Source organism: Manis javanica, chromosome 5 (genome assembly GCF_040802235.1).
Source record: "Manis javanica isolate MJ-LG chromosome 5, MJ_LKY, whole genome shotgun sequence".
NCBI classification, from domain to species: domain Eukaryota; kingdom Metazoa; phylum Chordata; class Mammalia; order Pholidota; family Manidae; genus Manis; species Manis javanica.
Window position 1 is genome coordinate 28,968,576 of NC_133160.1, and position 19,107 is coordinate 28,987,682.

The following is a 19,107-nucleotide window of genomic DNA, read 5'->3' on the forward strand; positions in this document are numbered from 1 at the left end:
GGAGACATCCTATGTGACTAACAGTGGGGAAATGGTCAAGACAATTATATCCTTCCACACACATAATGATTATATAATTAATCAAAATGTAATTATCACATATACACATTAATTTACATAATATTTATATGTTAACCTAAGAAGAAGGCTATAAAACCATATGTACACCACAGCTGCAAAAAACATGCACATGAAAAGGCCAGGAAGGAATTCACAGAAGTTGTAATCGTTAGGCTGAGTTAGCAAGTTTATGGGCGAATTACTGTTGTTATATTGCTTCCAAAAGAAAAAAAGTTGACCTATTAGTAGTAAGAGTGGGTCATTAGCTGAGGTAAGATGGCTTGACCATAGGAAAACGTCTCTCTGAGACGCTCTGGGCACTCTGGGACACAGAGTGCCTCCCCTGCAGTACAGAGGGAGAGAAAAGGCTGCCATGCACGTTCTTTCTGAGAGAAGCTGTTTCACGTCCCACTTCCCTGGGTGGGCAATTTTTCAGTGCACAAAGAAAAGTGGTGAGAGGCGGACAGTCAGAAGGGGTCTCTGAGAACCTAGCACTAATTAATAACAATAGAGCATTCATACATATAAGGTAGGCTGATGCGTTCTAGAGACAAACACACAAGGATGTATCTCCTGGAGGGTGGTAGAAAATTGCTTTCTGTACACTTAAACACACCACATCCTGTGGGTCCTAAGTATGTACCTGTGCTCCATGTAACAACTCAGGGGCTCCACACACACTGTGATGGCACCGATGGTGAAGGAGGACTTGACGTTTGAGTCTGGATGGGTCTCCAGGGCCTGGACAACATCAATAACATCTGTGTAGCTGGGGGAAAAAAAGGGAATGGTAAGTTTACTGACTGGATCTGCAGAGCAGGGGAAGAGGGGAATGCTGAGTGGCTGAGCAAGCAAAAGAAGGAAAGCCAAAAGGAAGAGCTTGTGATGGGTTCCTTGGGTGACCCTGCTTCACGAATGAGAGCCTCTGCACCCCACAGTGTTTCTGCATTCTTGAGTTTGCTTTGTCCTCATAACTGTGCAAGAGTGGAACCCCCACCCCCGCCTCTGGGAATAAAGGGAAGCCTGCAGATGAACCTGGAGCTCCGTTGGTGGGTCTTATGTCCTTAAGCCTGTTTTCTAATCAAGTTAGGAGCCCTTGCATTGGTCTCTTTTCCTTAATAGCTCTTTCCTCTCCTTCTGCCTCACAGAACATGCAGACAAGAGAAAGGAGAATCATTAGGTGCCTCTCCAGGTCATCAGACACATATCAAATCCACCTGCATTTGTATCTCCTGCCTGGAACTCCCTCTGAACTCCAGACTTCCAAAGCCAAGTTGGTATTTTCAGTTAGAACTAAATAAATCATGACCCAACTCTTCCACACCTGCTCCTCTCAAGGCCTGAGAGGGGAAGCCACTCTTTGAGCTGCTAGGCAAAAAATTTGTTTGGAGTTGTCATTGTCTCCATTTTTCTCAGTCTTCTAAATAAAACTAGAATTAGATTACTGCTCACACTCCCGTGTTACTACTGGGTCCAAACTGCTACCATCTCTTGCCTAGATAACCCCACAACCTCCTTACTGGCCTCTCTGCTTCTCCTCAATCTGTTTTCAACACAGAAGCCAGAGAGACTGTGCTAATCCCATGGTGCTAAGTCACTGTGGGAGCAGCTTCCATCCCACTCAGCGTGAAAGCTGAAGTACTTATAGTGGCCCGCACAATGGCCCTGTGATCTGACCCTCACACCACAGGACGAGTTTCATCTCCAACAAGTCCTTCCCTCACCTGAATCCAGCCACTCTGGCCTGCTAGCTCCACTCTGAACCTGCCAGGGCTACTTCCACCCTTGCACTTTCTGTCCCTGATACCCTGTGATGCGTTCTTCCTCAGGTGTCAGCAAGGCTTGTACCGTCATTCCCTTCAGGTCTCTGCTCAAGTGGCATCTTATGAGGTAGGTGTCTTCTGACTTCACATAGCCTGTATGATGCAGCAACTCTCCCTCTGGCACAGCCTGCCTCTGCTCCAATTCTTCTGAAGCACTGAACATATGCTATACATGTTATATTTTCTCATATATTTGTTTATAGTCTACTCCTGCAATAAGAATGTAAGAATGCTGAATGTTGTAATCTACAGTGCTGAAAGTAAAGTAGATGAACGAACTGATGTTCAACCCCAGGTAGACCCATGGCCCTTCCAAAAGGAGACCTGTTCTCTTCATGTTGTGGAGAATATTTTCCCAAGTCACCTAGCCAATCACCAAAAGGTCAGTTCCTATGGAGGGAGGGCAAATCTGATGGGTAGCCTTACTGATCTTAAGGGTCTTGGTCCGAGTATGGGCCTTGGGAGGTCAGTGCTGGTGGCAGGGGGGATAGATACAGCCTGTCTGAGCCATTTCCTGAGTTCTACAAACAACTCACTTGTGAAACAGCACTCGGCTTTATTCCAGACTACAAAATCAGCACTTCTACCCCCTCTGCCTCAGTGTTGCCCAATCAGCAGTGCTTCAGTAAAGAAATGGGTATGCTAGGTTCTAGAGCTCCCCCATCAAGGCCTGGTACTAGAGAGCCTCTGGAGCGAGCCCTCTGCTAACTGGCTTCTGTCGCCTGCTCCCCCTGTCTGAGCATGTGTATATGACAACATGGGGTTGCTCCCATTGGTTTTGCAGTGTCTGGTGGACCTGGAGGCCAGGAGAGCCCCCCCACTGCCTGCACTGCACACTTGGTAAGCAGGACTGATGTTCGCACACTCCCCCAAATCTATCTGTGGTCCTGTTTAATGGATTTAACTCTCATGGTTAAGTGCACCAGCCTTGCTCCTTGGCATCCAATTTCCTCCTCTTCTGAAATAAGTGTCTGGGGCCTTTTTATTTTCCATGTTTGCTATGAGCCCTAGAGACTCTCATTTCTTAGGGTAGAAGAGAGCTGAAAGATTTACAAGCCAACCTACAGATTTTGGTCATTTTAATATATTAGATTTTTCCTTAGAGAGGGTGACTGGGGCATTCCCAGGTTTTCAGAACATTCCATTAATCTTCATTGATGTTAATGGGATAAGGTTAGCATGCAACAGGCCTCACGCTCCTTGGTGAGGCCAGTGAATCTAGGTGATGCTTCAGAGCACTGCAGCCTGGAACCGCTGTGGCAAGGGAGAAGGCCCTTGGTGTTACTCACTCTACTTGTCACAGGGGCCCTGCTAGAACTTCCCTCCCCAACCCTACAATCATCCTGGGTGTGGCCTCCAAAAGGAAGGAGGCAGCCCTCACCATAGAGGGCAGCCTGCTCCAGGCCTGTACCAGCAGCCACTCTGAATAAACTGCCCTGAAAGCAAGATGAAGGCAAAAAACTGGCTCTCCATGTTTGCCTCTTTTTTTGTCAGTACTCTCCTTACTAAAAATAACAACAATACAGAAGCCCAGCAGGACTTTATATTTCTTTCCTCTGAAACAACAGATATTCCATTCAAGCATCCTTTGGGCTGTTTCATGTTTGCAATTTAAGCCTAAAATTTGGGCATATGTTTTACATTTACTCAATGTTTATTTTGAGAGGTACTTTGTTTTAAGTGTAGATAATTTAAAGAATGATTTCACAACATTTCAGAGTATAAGCAAACACAGCCTCTCAAATCCCTTAAAATTATTATTTTTTAAATTCAGATCACCCCAGTTTTATTTATGTATATGTGTGTGTATGGCTTCAGTCCTATACAATTTTGTCACCTGTGTCAGTTCCTATATCCACCACAACAGTCAAGACACTGAACAGTTCCACCACCACCACAGGACCCCTGGTGTTACCCTTTGACAGCCATGCCCACCACCTTCCTGTCCTGACTCCCCCCCTGATTTTTACAACTAATGGCTCCATTTGATGTCAAAGCTCAGCACTACTGCCCTACTGCTGTAGTAAGTCAAATGGAACCAGATCACTCTAGGGTCAAAAGAAAACTATGCCCTATACCACAGTTTCCCCCTAAAAATCCTATAAATGAAGATAAAAGCCACATTCAAGGAATGACATTCTCGGTTTGAGGACCCTCTTGGATATCCCTTTACCAGCAACCTCTCTGTTGGGCTTGAACATCCAGCCCCAAAGAGATGGCGATGCAAAAAAGGAGGCTGCTGTGTGTTCCCTGCTGAGCCTGCAGAGAATGGGCCCGCCTCTGAGAAGAGTGTGGTGAGAGCCATAGCACTTAGCTGACATTCCAACTTCAGTCCCTCAGGAAGCTGAGGTCCCCAGTGTGCCAGGGCTGCAACTGGGCAAAGGCTGGGTTGGAGAGTATGACAGTGGGCCATACACCATCAGTGCAGTCCAGGGCAGGCAAGACAGCTGACACTTTGGCAGATGTGTAAAGAGACAAGGAGTCAACGATGCTCTCTGAAGTGATGGAAGATGGAAGTGACCTCAGCCACACAATGTCAAGTAGCCAAATTTGACCCCAGGTCCACACTCCACAAAGACTATTAACTGTTTGGTGCTGGGGGTGGGGATGGGGCAGTGTCAATCTATTCCTTTGACCATTAGAAGCAATGGAAAACCAGAAGGAAACAAGTAGTTTCAAGCCTACACTCTTGCTCTGTGGCTTCAATGACCTCAGCCTATGAGTAGGACAAGCACAGGGAAGCACAGGGCAGGTGTGAGAACGAAGCCTGAAGAAGAGGAGCAATGGCCTAGCAGTGGGGCACAGTCTTGCCCATCTCCTACTTGAGGACCACTGGCCTGACTTTCCTCCAGTTCTCACCAGCACACCGAGGAGACCAAACAGGGCTTTGGACCCAGAACTTTTCTTTATTGGAAACAATTGGCTAACTACAAATACTGATTATTACAAGCACAAAAAACGTAGCATAGCACAAAAGCACTCTGTGAGAACTGACAAAAGCTTCTTTATTACCAACTATAATGACAGTGAAGAGATGGGCATGTTCTTCTCTGGGCCTGGGGGATGATAGGCCTGCATGTCGCCCCTCCTTGGAAGGCCATAGAACAGGGTCAAGGTATGCTCCTTGTGATCAGGGTACCTGGAGCAGCAGCATACACTCTTGTTAAACCTGTCCTCACAGGGAGCTCCTTGCCCAACTAGAGTATTCATGCTCCTTGCTGAGGGTCCCAAGAAACCCTCCCAGACCAGCCATACTGGGGAGGGTGGAACTCAAGACTGCAAAGTGTGGGGGCAATCTCAGCAACTCCATGGGAGAAACAGATGAAAATCCCCTGCCTCGATGGCAAAGGAAGGGGCTCAGGGAGCACCACTGTTAAGTGTTATAAGAATTATCACTGTGAACTGGAGAGGATTAAAGATTGCAGCATGAGAGGTGAGACAGAGGCTTCCTCCTAAAACTGCATATAATACAAAAATATAATTAATACAACTAATCCTGAAAGAGCAACAGGAAAGAGGACTGTGCCAGACTATATACACCTGGAGAAAAGAGAAGACCTTACAGAACAGGGTAACGTACCAAAGCTGTGGCCTGGAGGGACCCAAGCCTTTCCCCAGACCCCAGCTCATTGGTAGGAGGAAGAGAAATGGAGCAGGGAGGGAGTGGAGGCCTGGGACTGCTGAATACCTAACTGCGGAGATCTGCTCTGGGAGCACAAACCTACATTCATGGTGCTTGCATGGTACTCTCGTGATTAGGGGGTTAGAAAGCTAAGACAGGCAGAATTCTTGGAGAGACTGAGATTCCAGCCATTTGTGGAAAGCAGGGATCCATATCCGGCTGCTCTGGGACAAAAGAAAGGTGGTCAGTCTGACAGACTTCCTAAAAAGGAAGCCCTTAGCAAGAGGGCTGCTAAAGGGGCAAGGACTGGATAGAGCTTACTGCTCCGGAGAAAGGACAGATAGACAAAATTGTCCAGGTGTACTCTGCCCAGCAGGTTGGGAGCTTTCATGGTCTTCAGGTGCTCTAGCTCCCTGGCTGGCTACACAGCTCCAAGGAACCCCTCCATGATATGCAGCCTACTGCACCTTTCTCCGAGCCAGCCCCACCTGGCTTGCAAACCGGCAAACCCTACCCTGGTGTTAGGCCAGCCAGAGGGAAGATCTGTCTACAGCAACTACAAACGCAAAGCACACAGGCTTATATCTCTGTGCTTGGCCCACTGGTTCAGGCAGTGGAGACAGGCATAGCAGCTGGGAAGCAGGAAACAGCTCTTTCCTCCCCCCAGGCACCAATACCACTCCCCTGCGATCCCCAATATTGCTTCAGGGGCTCAGCAGCTCCAGAGAGTAGAGGTTCTGGACATGAGAGGGCACCATATACAAATATGAAACACCAAAGGAACCTGGTTCAAAGTAAAATTATTATACAACTCCTGAGAAAGATTTAAGTGACATCAACCTCATGAATCTTCCTGAAAGGGAGTTCAAAATAAAAATCATTAACATGCTCATGGAGGTACAGAAAGATATTCAAGAACACAAGAATGAATTCCGGTCAGAGATCCAATCGTTGAAGAGCACAATGGAGGGCATTAAAAGCAGATTAGATACAGTGGAGGAGATGATAAATGAAATAGAAACTAGAAAAGAGGAATACAAAGAAGCTGAGGTACAGAGAGAAAAAAGGATGTACAAGAATGAAAGAATATTGAGAGAACTGTGTGACCAATCCAAGTGGAACAATATTTTCATTATAGGGGTAACAGACAAAGAAGAGAGAGAAAGGGATAGAAAGTGTCTTTGAGGAGGTAATTGCTGAAAACTTCCCCAACTGGGGAAGGAGATAGTCTCTCAGGCCATGGAGATGTACAGATCTCCCAACACAAGGGACCCAAGGATGACAACACCAAGACATATAGTAATTAAAATGGAAAAGATCAAGAATAAGGAGAGACTACTAAAAGCAGCCAGAGAGAGAAATAAGATCACATACAAAGGAAAGCCCACCAGGCTATCATCAGACTTCTCAGCAGAAAGCTCACAGGCCAGAAGGGAGTGGCATGATGTATTTAATGCAATGAAGCAGAAGGGACTGGAAACAAGATTACTTTATCCGGCAAGATTATTATTTAAATTTGAAGGAGGGATTAAACAATTTCCAGATAAGCAAAAGCTGAGAGAATTTACCTCCCACAAACCATCTCTACAGTGTATTTTGGAGGGACTGCTATAGATGGAAGTGTTCCTGAGGTTTAATATCTGTCACCAGAGGTAATAAAACCACAGTAAAGTAAGTAGAACAGCTAATTATTAAGCTAATGCAAAATTAAATCAACTATCCCCAAAGTCAGTCAAGGGATAGACAAAGAGTACAGAATATGATACCTAATATAAAAAAGAATGGAGGAGGAAGAAAAAGGAGGACAAAAAAAAAAAGAACCTTTAGATTGTGTTTGTAATAGCATATTGAGTGAGTTAAGTTAGATTCTTAGATAGTAAGGAAGTTAACCTTGAAATTTTGGTACCACGAATCTAAAGCCTGCAATGGCAATAAGTACATACCTATTGATAACACCCTAAATGTAAATGGACTGAATGCACCAATCAAAAGACATAAGTCAAAAAAAAGACAGAGTCACTGAATGGATTAAAAAACAAGACCTATCTATATGCTGCCTACAAGAGACTCACTTCAAACCCAAACACATACATAGACTAAAAGTGAAGGGATGGAAAAAGGTATTTCATGCAACTAATAGGGAGAAAAAAGCAGGAGTTGCAGTACTTGTATCAGACAAAATAGACTTCAAAATAAAGAAATTCACAAGAGACAAAGAAGGACATTACATAATAATAAAAGGGGTCAATCCAACAAGAAGATATAACCATTATAAGTATCTATGTGCCCAACACAGGAGCACCTACGTATGTGAAACAAATGCTAACAGAATTAAAAGGGGAAATAGAATGCAATGCATTCATTCTAGGAGACTTCAACACACCACTTACTCCAAAGGACAGAAAATAAGTAAGGACACAGAGGCATTGAACAACACACTAGAAAAGATGGACTTAACAGACATCTACAGAACTCTACACCCCAAAGCAGCAGAACACACATTCTTCTCAAGTGCACACGGAACATTTTCAAGAATAGATCATATACTAGGCCACAAAAAGAGCCTCAGTAAATTCGAAAAGATTGAAATTGTACTAACCAGCTTCTCAGACCACAAAGGTATGAAACTAGAAATAAATTACACAAAGAAAATGAAAAATCCCACAAACACATGGAGGTTTCACAACATGCTCCTAAATAATCAATGAATCAATGATCAAATAAAAACAGAGATCAAGCAACATATGGAGAAAATGACAACAATAACTCAACACCGCAAAATCTGTGGGACGCAGCAAAGGCTGAGCTGAGAGGAAAGTATATTACAATACAGGCCTACCTCAGGGAAGAAGAACAATCCCATATAAGCAGTCTAAACTCACAATTAATGGAGCTAGAAAAAGAAGAACAAATGAGGCCCAAAGTCAGTAGAAGGAGGGACATAATAAAGATTAGAGCAGAAATAAATAAAATTGAGAATAATAAAACAATAGAAACAATCAATGAAAGCAAGAGCTGGTTGTTTGACAGAATAAACAAAATAGATAAATTCCTAGCCAGACTTATAAAGAAAAAAAGAGAGTCTACTCTCATAAATGGAATCAGAAATGAGAAAGGGAAAATGACTACGGACACCACAGAAATACAAAGAATTATTAGAGAATACTATGAAAAATTATATGCTAACAAACTGGATAATCTAGAAGAAATGGATGACTTTCTAGAAAAATACAACCTTCCAAGGCTGACCCAGGAAGAAATAGAAAATCTGAACAGACCAATTACCAGCAACGAAACTGAACTGGTAATCAAAAAACTACCTAAGAGAGAGTAGCCAAGATGGCAGCGTGAGTAGGACAGCAGAAATCTCATCCTAAAAACATACATATTTTTGAAAATACAACAAATACAACTATTCCTAAAAGAGAGACCAGAAGATACAGGACAACACCCAGGCTACATCTACATCTGCGAGGACCCAGCGCCTCATGAAGGGGGTAAGATTCAAGCTGCAGCCTGGTGGGACCCAAGCACTCCTCACCCCAGCTCCCCAGCGGGAGGAGAGGAGTCAGAGAGCGGGAAGGGAGAGGGAGCCCAGGACTGCTAAATACCCAGCCCTATTCATCCGCCCTGGGACTGCAGACACACAGTGTGTGGTGTGCTGGACACCTGGGAAACAGAACAATAAAACCTGTGAGCAGGTTCCCACAGCCGGCACCACTGGGACAAAAGAAAAGTGAGCACTTTTTGAAAGTCTTAAAGGGACAGGAGCCTCACAGCTGGACGGAAGCATCATGGTACACTGAGCCCAGAAGCTGGGAAGCCTGGGGAACTCAAGGCGCCCTAACCCCCTGGGCGGCAGTACAGCTCTGAGGCCGCGCACGGGGATAAACAGTCTCCTGCCTATTCCCCCTCCAGCACGGCCCCACCATAGCAGACTAGCAGCCTGAGACAGGCCACACCCACAGCAGCCACACGGTGCCTACTCTGCAGCCGCCCGGCCAGATCCAGATTTCCCATCAGCGCACAGCTGCCCAGCACAAGCCGCTAGAGGTCGCGATTCTCCAAGGAAAGGAAGGCCCGGAGCAAGTGGAAAGGGACTTTGTTCTCCCAGATGACATGCGCGCCAACTGTCCACGACTACCTCTATCACAATGAAAAGGCAAAAGAATTTGATCCAGACCAGAATCAAACAGACATCCTCTCCTGAGAGGGAATCTGGGGAGAGAGAATTAACCAATCTTCCTGAAAAAGAATTCAAAATAAAGGTCATAACCATGCTGATGAACTTGCAGAGAAATATGCAAGAGCTAAGGAGGGAGAATACAGAAATAAAACAATCTCTGGAAGGACTTAAAGTAGAATGGACAAGATGCAAAAGGCCATTAATGGAATAGAAATCAGAGAACAGGAATGTAGAGAAGCTGATGCAGATAGAGATAAAAGGATCTCCAGGAATGAAAGAATATTAAGAGAACTGTGCGACCAATCCAAACAGAACAATATCTGCATTATAGGGGTACCAGAAGAAGAAGAGAGAGAAAAAGGGATAGAAAGTGTCTTTGAAGAAATAATTGCTGAAAACTTCCCCAAACTGGAGGAGGAAATAGTCTCTCAGACCACGGAAGCATGCAGAAATCCCAACACAAGAGACCCAAGGAGGACAACACCAAGACAAATAATAATTAAAATGGTAAAGATCAAAGACAAGGACAGAGTATTAAGGGTAGCCAGACAGAGAAAAAACATCACCTACAAAGGAAAACCCATCAGGTTACCATCAGACTTCTCAACACAAACCTTATAGGCCAGAAGAGAATGGCATGATATATTTAATGCAATGAAACAGAAGGGCCTTGAACCAAGGATACTGTATCCAGGACGACTATCATTTAAATATGAAAGAGGGATTAAACAATTCTCAGACAAGCAATAGTTGAGGGAATTTGCCTCCCACAAACCACCTCTACAGGCTATTTAAGAGGGACTGCTCTAGATGGAAGCACTCCTAAGGCTAAACAGATATCACCAGAGAAAATAAAATCACACCAAAGAAAGCAGACCAACCAAATACTAACGAAAGGCAAAAAACAAAATCAACTACCCACAAAAGCAGTCAAAGGAAACACAAAAGAGCACAAAATAAAACACCTAACATACAAAGAATGGATGAGGAGGAATAAGAAGGGAGAGAAATAAAGAATCATCAGACTGTGTTTATAATAGCTCAATAAGCGAGTTAAGTTAGACAGTAAGATAGTAAAGAAGCTAACTTTGAACCTGTGGTAACCAAAAACCTAAAGCCTGCAATGTCAGTGAGTACATACCTTTCAATAATTACCCTAAATGTAAATGGACTGAATGTACCAATCAAAAGACACAGAGGAAGAGAATGGATAAAAAAGCAAGACCCATCTATATGCTGCTTACAAGAGACTCACCTCAAACCCAAAGACATGCACAGACCAGAAGTCATGGGATGGCAAAAGATATTTCATGCAAACAACAAGGAGAAAAAAGCAAGTATTGCAGTACTAGTATCAGACAAAATAGACTTCAAAACAAAGAAAGTCACAAGAGATAAAGAAGGACATTACGTAATGACAAAGGGGACAATCCAACAAGAGGATTTAACCATTATAAATATATATGAACCCAATACAGGAGCACCAACGTATGTGAAACAAATACTAACAGAATTAAAGGAGGAAATAGAATGCAATGCATTCGTTCTAGGGAACTTCAAGACACCACTCACACCAAAGGACAGATCCAGCAGACAGAAAATAAGTAAGGACACAGAGGCACTAGAAGAGATGGACCTAATAGACTTCTACAGAACTCTACACCCAAAAGCAACACGATACACATTCTTCTCAAGTGTACATGGAACATTCTCCAGAATAGACCACATACTAGGCCACAAAAAGAGCCTCAGTAAATTCCAAAAGATTGAAATTCTACCAACCAACTTCTCAGACCACAAAGGTATAAAACTAGAAATAGATTGTACCAAGAAAGCAAAAAAGGCTCAGAAACACATGGAGGCTTCACAACATGCTCCTAAATAATCAATGGATCAATGACCAAATCAAAATAGAGATCAAGCAATATATGGAAACAAATAACAACAACACAAAGCCCCAACTTCTGTGGGATGCAGCGAGAGCACTTTTAATAGGAAAGTATATAGCAATCCAGGCAACTTTAAAGAAGGAAGAACAATCCCAAATGAATAGTCTAAAGACACAATTATCAAAATTGGAAAAAGAAGAACAAATGAGGCCTCAAGTCAGCAGAAGAAGGGACATAATAAAGATCAGAGAAGAAATAAATAAATTTGAGAAGAATAAAACAATAGAAAAAAATCAATAAAACCAAGAGGTGGTTTTTGAGAAAATAAACAAAAGATAAGCCCCTAGCCAGACTTACTAAGAGAAAAAGAGAATCAACACACATCAACAGAATCAGAAATAAGAAAAGAAAAATCACAACGGACCCCACAGAAATACAAAAAATTATTAAAGAATACTACAAAAAACTATATGCTAACAAGCTGGAAAACCTAGAAGAAATGGACAACTTCCTAGAAAAATACAACCTTCCAAGACTGACCAAGGAAGAAACAGAAAATCTAAACAGACCAATTAACAGCAATGAAATTGAAGCGGTAATCAAAAAACTACCCAAGAGCAGAACTTCCAAGCCAGATGAATTTACTGCGGAGTTTGATCAGACATACAGAGAAGACATAATACCCATTCTCCTTAAAGTTGTCCAAAAAACTGGAAGAGGAGGGAATACTTCCAAACTCACTCTATGAAGCCAGCATCACCCTAATACCAAAACCAGGCAAAGACCCCACCAAAAAAGAAAATTACAGACCAATATCCCTGATGAACGTAGATGCAAAAATACTCAACAAAATATTAGCAAACTGAATTCAAAAATACATCAAGAGGATCAAACACCATGACCAAGTGGGATTCTTCTCAGGGATGCAAGGATGGTACAACATTTGAGAATCCATCAACATCATCCACCACATAAACAAAAAAGGACAAAAATCACATGATCATCTCCATGGATGCTGAAAAAGCATTCAACAAAATTCAAGATCCATCATGATAAAAACTCTCAACAAAATGGATATAGAGGGCAAGTACCACAACATAATAAAGGCCATATATGATAAACCCACAGCCAGCATCATACTGAATAGTGAGAAGCTGAAAGCATTTCCTCTAAGATTGGGAACAAGACAGGGATGCCCACTCTCCCCACTGTTATTCAACATAGTACTGGAGGTCCTAGCCACGGCAATCAGACAACACAAAGAAATACAAGGAATCCAAATTGGTAAAGAAGAAGTCAAACTGTCACTATTTGCAGATGACATGATATTGTACATAAAAAACCCTAAGGACTCCACTCCAAAACTACTAGAACTAATATCAGAATACAGCAAAGTTGCAGGATACAAAATTAATGCACAGAAATCTGTGACATTCCTATACACTAACAATGAACTAGCAGAGAGAGAAATCAGGAAAACAGTTCCATTCACAATTGCATCAAAAAGAATAAAATAACTAGGAATAAACCTAACCAAGGAAGTGAAAGACCTATACCCTGAAAACTACAAGACACTCTTAAGAGAAATTAAAGAGGACACTAACAAATGGAAACTCATCCCATGCTCTTGACTAGGAAGAATTAATATTGTCAAAATGGCCATCCTGCCCAAAGCAATATACAGATTCAATGCAATCCCTAACAAATTACCAACAGCATTCTTCATCAACTGGAACAAATAGTTATAAAATTCATATGGAACCACCAAAGACCCCGAATAGCCAAAACAATCCTGAGAAGGAAGAATAAAGTGAGAGGGATCTCACTCCCCAACTTCAAGCTCTACTACAAAACCACAGTAATCAAGACAATTTGGTAGTGGCACAAGAACAGAGCCACAGACCAGTGGAACAGAATAGAGTCTCCAGACATTAACCCCAACATATATGGTCAATTAATATATGATAAAGGAGACACAGACATACAATGGGGAAACGACAGCCTCTTCAACAGCTGGTGTTGGCAAAACTGGACAGCTACATGTAAGAGAATGAAACTGGATCACTGTCTAACCCCATACACAAAAGTAAATTCGAAATGGATCAAAGACCTGTATGTAAGTCATGAAACCATAAAACTCTTAGAAAAAAACATAGGCAAAAATCTCTTGGACATAAACATGAGCAACTTCTTCATGGACATATCTCCCCAGGCAAGGGAAACAAAAACAAAAATGAACAAGTGGGACTATATCAAGCTGAAAAGCTTCTGTACAGCAAAGTACACCAATAATAGAAGAAAAAGGCATCCTACAGTATGGGAGAATATATTCATAAATGACAGATCCGATAAAGGGTTGACATCCAAAATATATAAAGAGCTCACGCACCTCAACAAACAAAAGCGAAACTCCAATTATAAAATGGGCAGAGGAGCTGAATAGACAGTTCTCCAAAGAAGAAAATCAGAAGGCCAACAGACACATGAAAAGATACTCCACATCGCTAATCACCAGAGAAATGCAAATTAAAACCACAATGAGATATCACCTCACACCAGTAAGGATCGCACCATCAAAAGACAAACAACAACAAATGTTGGCAAGGTTGTGGGGAAAAGGGAACCCTCCTACACTGCTGGTGGAAATGTAAATTAGTTCAACAATTGTGGAAAGCAGTATGGAGGTTCCTTAAAATGCTCAAAATAGAAATACCATTTGACCCAGGAATCCCACTTATAGGAATTTACCCTAAGAATGCAGAAGCCCCGTTTGAAAAAGACAGATGCACCCATGTGTTTATTGCAGCACTATTCACGATAGCCAAGAAATGGAAGCAACGTAAGTGTCCATCAGTAGATGAATGGGTAAAGAAGATGTGGTACATATACAAAATGGAGTATTATTCAGCCATAAGAAGAAAACAAATCCTACCATTTGCAACAACATAGATGGAGCTAGAGGGTATTATGCTCAGTGAAATAAGCCAAGTGGAGAGAGACAAGTACCAAATGATTTCACTCATATGTGGAATACAAGAACTAAGGAAAACTGAAGGAAAAAACAGCAGTAGAGTTTCAGAACCGAAGAATGGACTAACAGTTACCGAACGGAAAGGGACATGGGAGGAAGGGTGGGACAGGAGGGATAAGGGGTAGGAAGAAAAAAGGGGGCCTTATGATTAGCATGTATAATGTGTGTGGGGGGCATGGGGAGGGCTGTGCAACACAGAGAAGACAAGTAGTGATTTTACAGCATGTTACTACATGGATGGAGAGTAACTAATGGGCTATGTAGGGGAGACTTGGTGAAGGGGGGAGTCTAGTAAACATGATGTTTCTCATGTAAGTGTAGATCAATGATATCAAAAAAAAAACCTACCTAAGAACAAAACTCCTGGACCAGATGGTTTCACCACTGAATTTTATCAAACATTTAGTGAAGACCTAATACCCATTCTCCTTAAAGTTTTCCTAAAAATAGAAGAGGAGGGTATACTCCCAAACTCATTCTACGAAGCCAACATCACCCTAATACCAAAACCAGGCAAAGACCCCACCAAAAAAGAAAATTACAGACCAATATCCCTGATGAACATAGATGCAAAAATACTCAACAAAATATAGGCAAACCAAATTCAAAAATACATCTAAAAGATCATCCATCATGATCAAGTAGGATTTATTCCAGGGATGCAAGGATGGTACAACATTAGAAAATTCATCAACATCATCCACCAAATCAAGAAAAAGAAGGACAAAAACCACATGATCATCTCCATAGATGCTGAAAAAGTATTTGACAAAATTGAACATCCATTCATGATAAAAACTCTCAACAAAATGGGTATAGAAGGCAAATACCTCAACATAATAAAGGCCATATATGATAAACCCACAGCCAACATTATACTTAACAACGAGAAGCTGAAAGCTTCTTCTTTAAGACTGGGGAGAGGAGAGGATGCCCACTCTCCCCACTCCTATTCAACACAGTACTGGAATTCCTAGTCACAGCAATCAAACAACACAAAGAAATAAAAGGAATCCAGACTGGCAAGGAAGAAGTTAAACTCTCCCTGTTTGCAGATGACATGATATAGTACCAAATTCAACTCCAAAAGTACTAGATCTACTATGTGAATTCAGCAAAGCTGCAGGATACAAAATTAATACACAGAAATCTGTAGCATTCCTATACACTAACAATGAACTAGCAGAGAGAGAACCCAGAAGAACAATTACATTCACAATTGCATCAAAAAGAATAAAATACCTAGGAATAAACCTAACCAAAGAAGTGAAAGAACTATACTCTGAAAAGTACAAGACATTCATGAGAGAAATTAAAGAAGATACCAATAAATGGAAACACATCCTGTGCTCATGGATAGGAAGAATTAGTATTGTCAAAATGGCCATTCTGCCTGAAGCAATCTACAGATTCAATGCAGTTCCTATCAAAATACCAATAGCATTCTTCAACGAACTAGAGAAAATTGTTCTAAAATTCATGTGGAACCACAAAAGACCTCGAATAGCCAAAGCAATTCTGAGAAGGAAGAATAAATCTGGGGGAATTATGCTCCCCAACTTCAAGTTCTACTACAAAGCCACAGTAATAAAGACAATTTGGTACTGGCACAAGAACAGACCCATAGGCCAATGAAACAGACTAGAGAGCCCCGATATAAAAAAACCAACCATATATGATCAATTTATACATGATAAAGGAGATACGGACATACAATGGAGAAATGACAGCCTCTTCAACAGCTGGTGTTGGCAAAACTGGACAGCTACATGCAAGAGAATGAAACTGGATTATTGTTTAACCCCATACACAAAAGTAAATTCGAAGTGGACCAAAGACCTGAATATAAGTCGTGAAACCATAAAACTCTTAGAAGACAACATAGGCAAACATCTCCTGAATATAAACATGAGCAACTTCTTCCTGAACGCATCTCCTTGAGCAATGGAAACAAAAGCAAAAATGAACTCATGGGACTACATCAAACTAAAAAGTTTCTGTACGGCAAAGGACACAATCAACAGAACAAATAGGCATCCTACAGTATGGGAGAACATATTTGTAAATGACATATCTGACAAGGGGTTAACATCCAAAATATATAAAGAACTAATATGCCTCAACACCCAAAAACCAAATAACCCAATTAATGGGCATAGGATATGAAGAGACAGTTCTCCAAAGAAGAAATTCAGATGACCAACAGACACATGAAAAGACGCTCCAAATCACTAGTCATCAGGGAAACGCAAGTTAAAACCACAATGAGATATCACCTCACACCAGTAAAGATGGCCAACATTGAAAAGACTAAGAACAACAAATGCTGGTGAGGATGCGGAGAAAGGGGAACCCTCCTACACTGCTGGTGTGATGTAAGCTAGTTCAACCATTGTGGAAAGTAACATGGAGGTTCCTCAAAAGACTAAAAATAGAAATATTATTTGACCTGGGAATCCCACTCTTTGGAATTTACTGAAAGAACACAACTTTTCAGATTCAAAAAGACATATGCAGCCCTATGTTTATCGCAGCATTTTTGACAATAGTCTAAGTGTCCATCTGTAGATGAATGGATAAAGAAGATGTGGTACATATACACAATGAAATACTATTCAGCAATAAGAAAGAAACAAATCCTACCATTTGCAACAACATGGATGGAGCTGGAGGATATTATGCTCAGTGAAATAAGCCAGGCGGAAAAAGACAAGTGCCAAATGTTTTCCCTCATTTGTGGAGTGTAATAGTGAAGTAAAACTGAAGGAACAAAATAGCAGCAGACTCAGAGACTCCAAGAAGGAACTAGTGGTTACCAAAGGGGAGGGATGTGGGAGGGCGGGTGAGGAGGGAGGGAGAAGGGGATTGAGGGGTATTATGTTTAGTACATGGTGTGGGGGATCACGGGGAAAACAGTGTTGCACAGAGAAGGAAAATAGTGAATCTGTGGCATCTTACTACAATTATGGACAGTGCCCCCTGATGGGGTATGGGTGGGGACTTGATAATATGGGTAAATGTAGTAACCACATTGTTTTTCCCGGTGAAACCTTTATAAGAGTGTATATTAATAATATGTTAATAAAAAATTAAATAAAAAAAAGAATTATCCATGAACTTGCCCAGGAAAACCTCCTCCCTAATTCCCTACCTTTTGGGGATATTATTATATTGAAGGCAAACTTGAAACTTGTGCGCAAGCTACACCAGCCACTTGAGGCCATGGAGTCCTGGCTGTTTAAAGCCTCTCTGTGTTGTGCAGATACTGCTCATGCACATATGGAGTTTGTTCTGTATCCCAGGTTAGCCACATGTGAAGTAACAGTAATGGCAAGGTCACCACCCTAACCATATGTCCCCAGAAGACTTGCAGTGCTCACCCTTGTAACACCACCAGCAGTCTGGTCTTCTTGCGAATGTAGGCGGACTGGCGGGCAGAGCGGTTCTGTTGAGCCTCCAGAGCACTGGAAAGGTATCTCTGGAAGTGGGCGGCATGAAAACACTCGGAGCTGTCCATGATTTGGCGGTACATCATCCACCTGGAAATGGCAAGTGTAATCAGTGTGGGGCCACACCTGATGGCCTGGCTCTGTAGGCTCAGCCAGTAGATCCAATGTGACTAGCTCTCCCATAGGCACCTGCCCAGTGAACCCACACAGCAATCCTGGCACCACATACATAGGTGGAGGGCACGGGCTGGGTGGGGAGCTCTGTACCCTGGAATTACTACCACTGAAGCTTTTGACAGGAAACACCTTGAAACTGGGCAAAAAGGTCAGGTAAGAAGATGGCCAACAGACTTCAGAGTTAAGAAAGACTCCTTCTGAGCAGGCAGTCACTTCCTGAAGCACTGTTCAATAAAATGGCTTCAGTCTGGTGCTCAGTAAAACTCTTGCCAAGAGTAAGATATGGACAGGGTGAAGAATTCAGACTTTATAGAATAAAAGCAATGGAAATGAGGAACTGGCTAGCTATATAGTACTTATAAAGCAAAGCCAATTATTTTCCTAGCATCTCTCCAAAACTTCCTTCCTTACCCCCCATAATTTCCCACCTTGAACTTCCCAACCTCAAGGTAATTTCAATCTTTTCAATTCCTCTGAAGCCTCCTGCAAGATGCCTTACTTTGAGGAAGACTGACTAGATATTAAATGCTCTGTTCAGTTAGCCAGGGTTGTTCAGAAATCTGCCAGTTAGATGGAAGCGATGAATGGTTTACACAATTTCGTGGGGACCAACACATCCCAGCTGCACCTGAACTCTTGCCGTCCCCTTGTGGGCAGGGAAGGATCACATTTACCAGATCCCAAGTTATAACCACTCAAGCCTGAACTGGCCTGCTGACCTGGCACATGCCCAGGCCTTTGCCTGTGCTGGTCCTGCTACGATAGCGCTCCTCCCCAAATATCTGAGGGTTCAGCCTCTCCTCAGGCCTTTGTTCTAACATGACCTTCTGAGTGAGGTTTTCCCTTAGCACCCAATCTCAAGCTGGATTC

At 42.3% G+C, this 19,107-nt stretch overlaps 1 protein-coding gene across 3 annotated transcripts in view; it reads right to left on the minus strand.

Annotated features, from left to right (window-relative positions):
* Nucleotides 1–19,107, minus strand: part of DNAAF9 (dynein axonemal assembly factor 9) — a 156,225-nt gene that overhangs the window by 42,240 nt on the left and 94,878 nt on the right. For all 3 annotated transcript variants that reach the window (XM_073236851.1, XM_073236850.1, XM_073236852.1), the window contains exons 27-28: nucleotides 17,992–18,150; nucleotides 704–829 (exon numbers count right to left, since the gene is read on the minus strand). In XM_073236851.1, coding sequence (XP_073092952.1) covers nucleotides 704–829; nucleotides 17,992–18,150 — 285 coding nt within the window. The remainder of the gene's footprint in view (nucleotides 1–703; nucleotides 830–17,991; nucleotides 18,151–19,107) is intronic.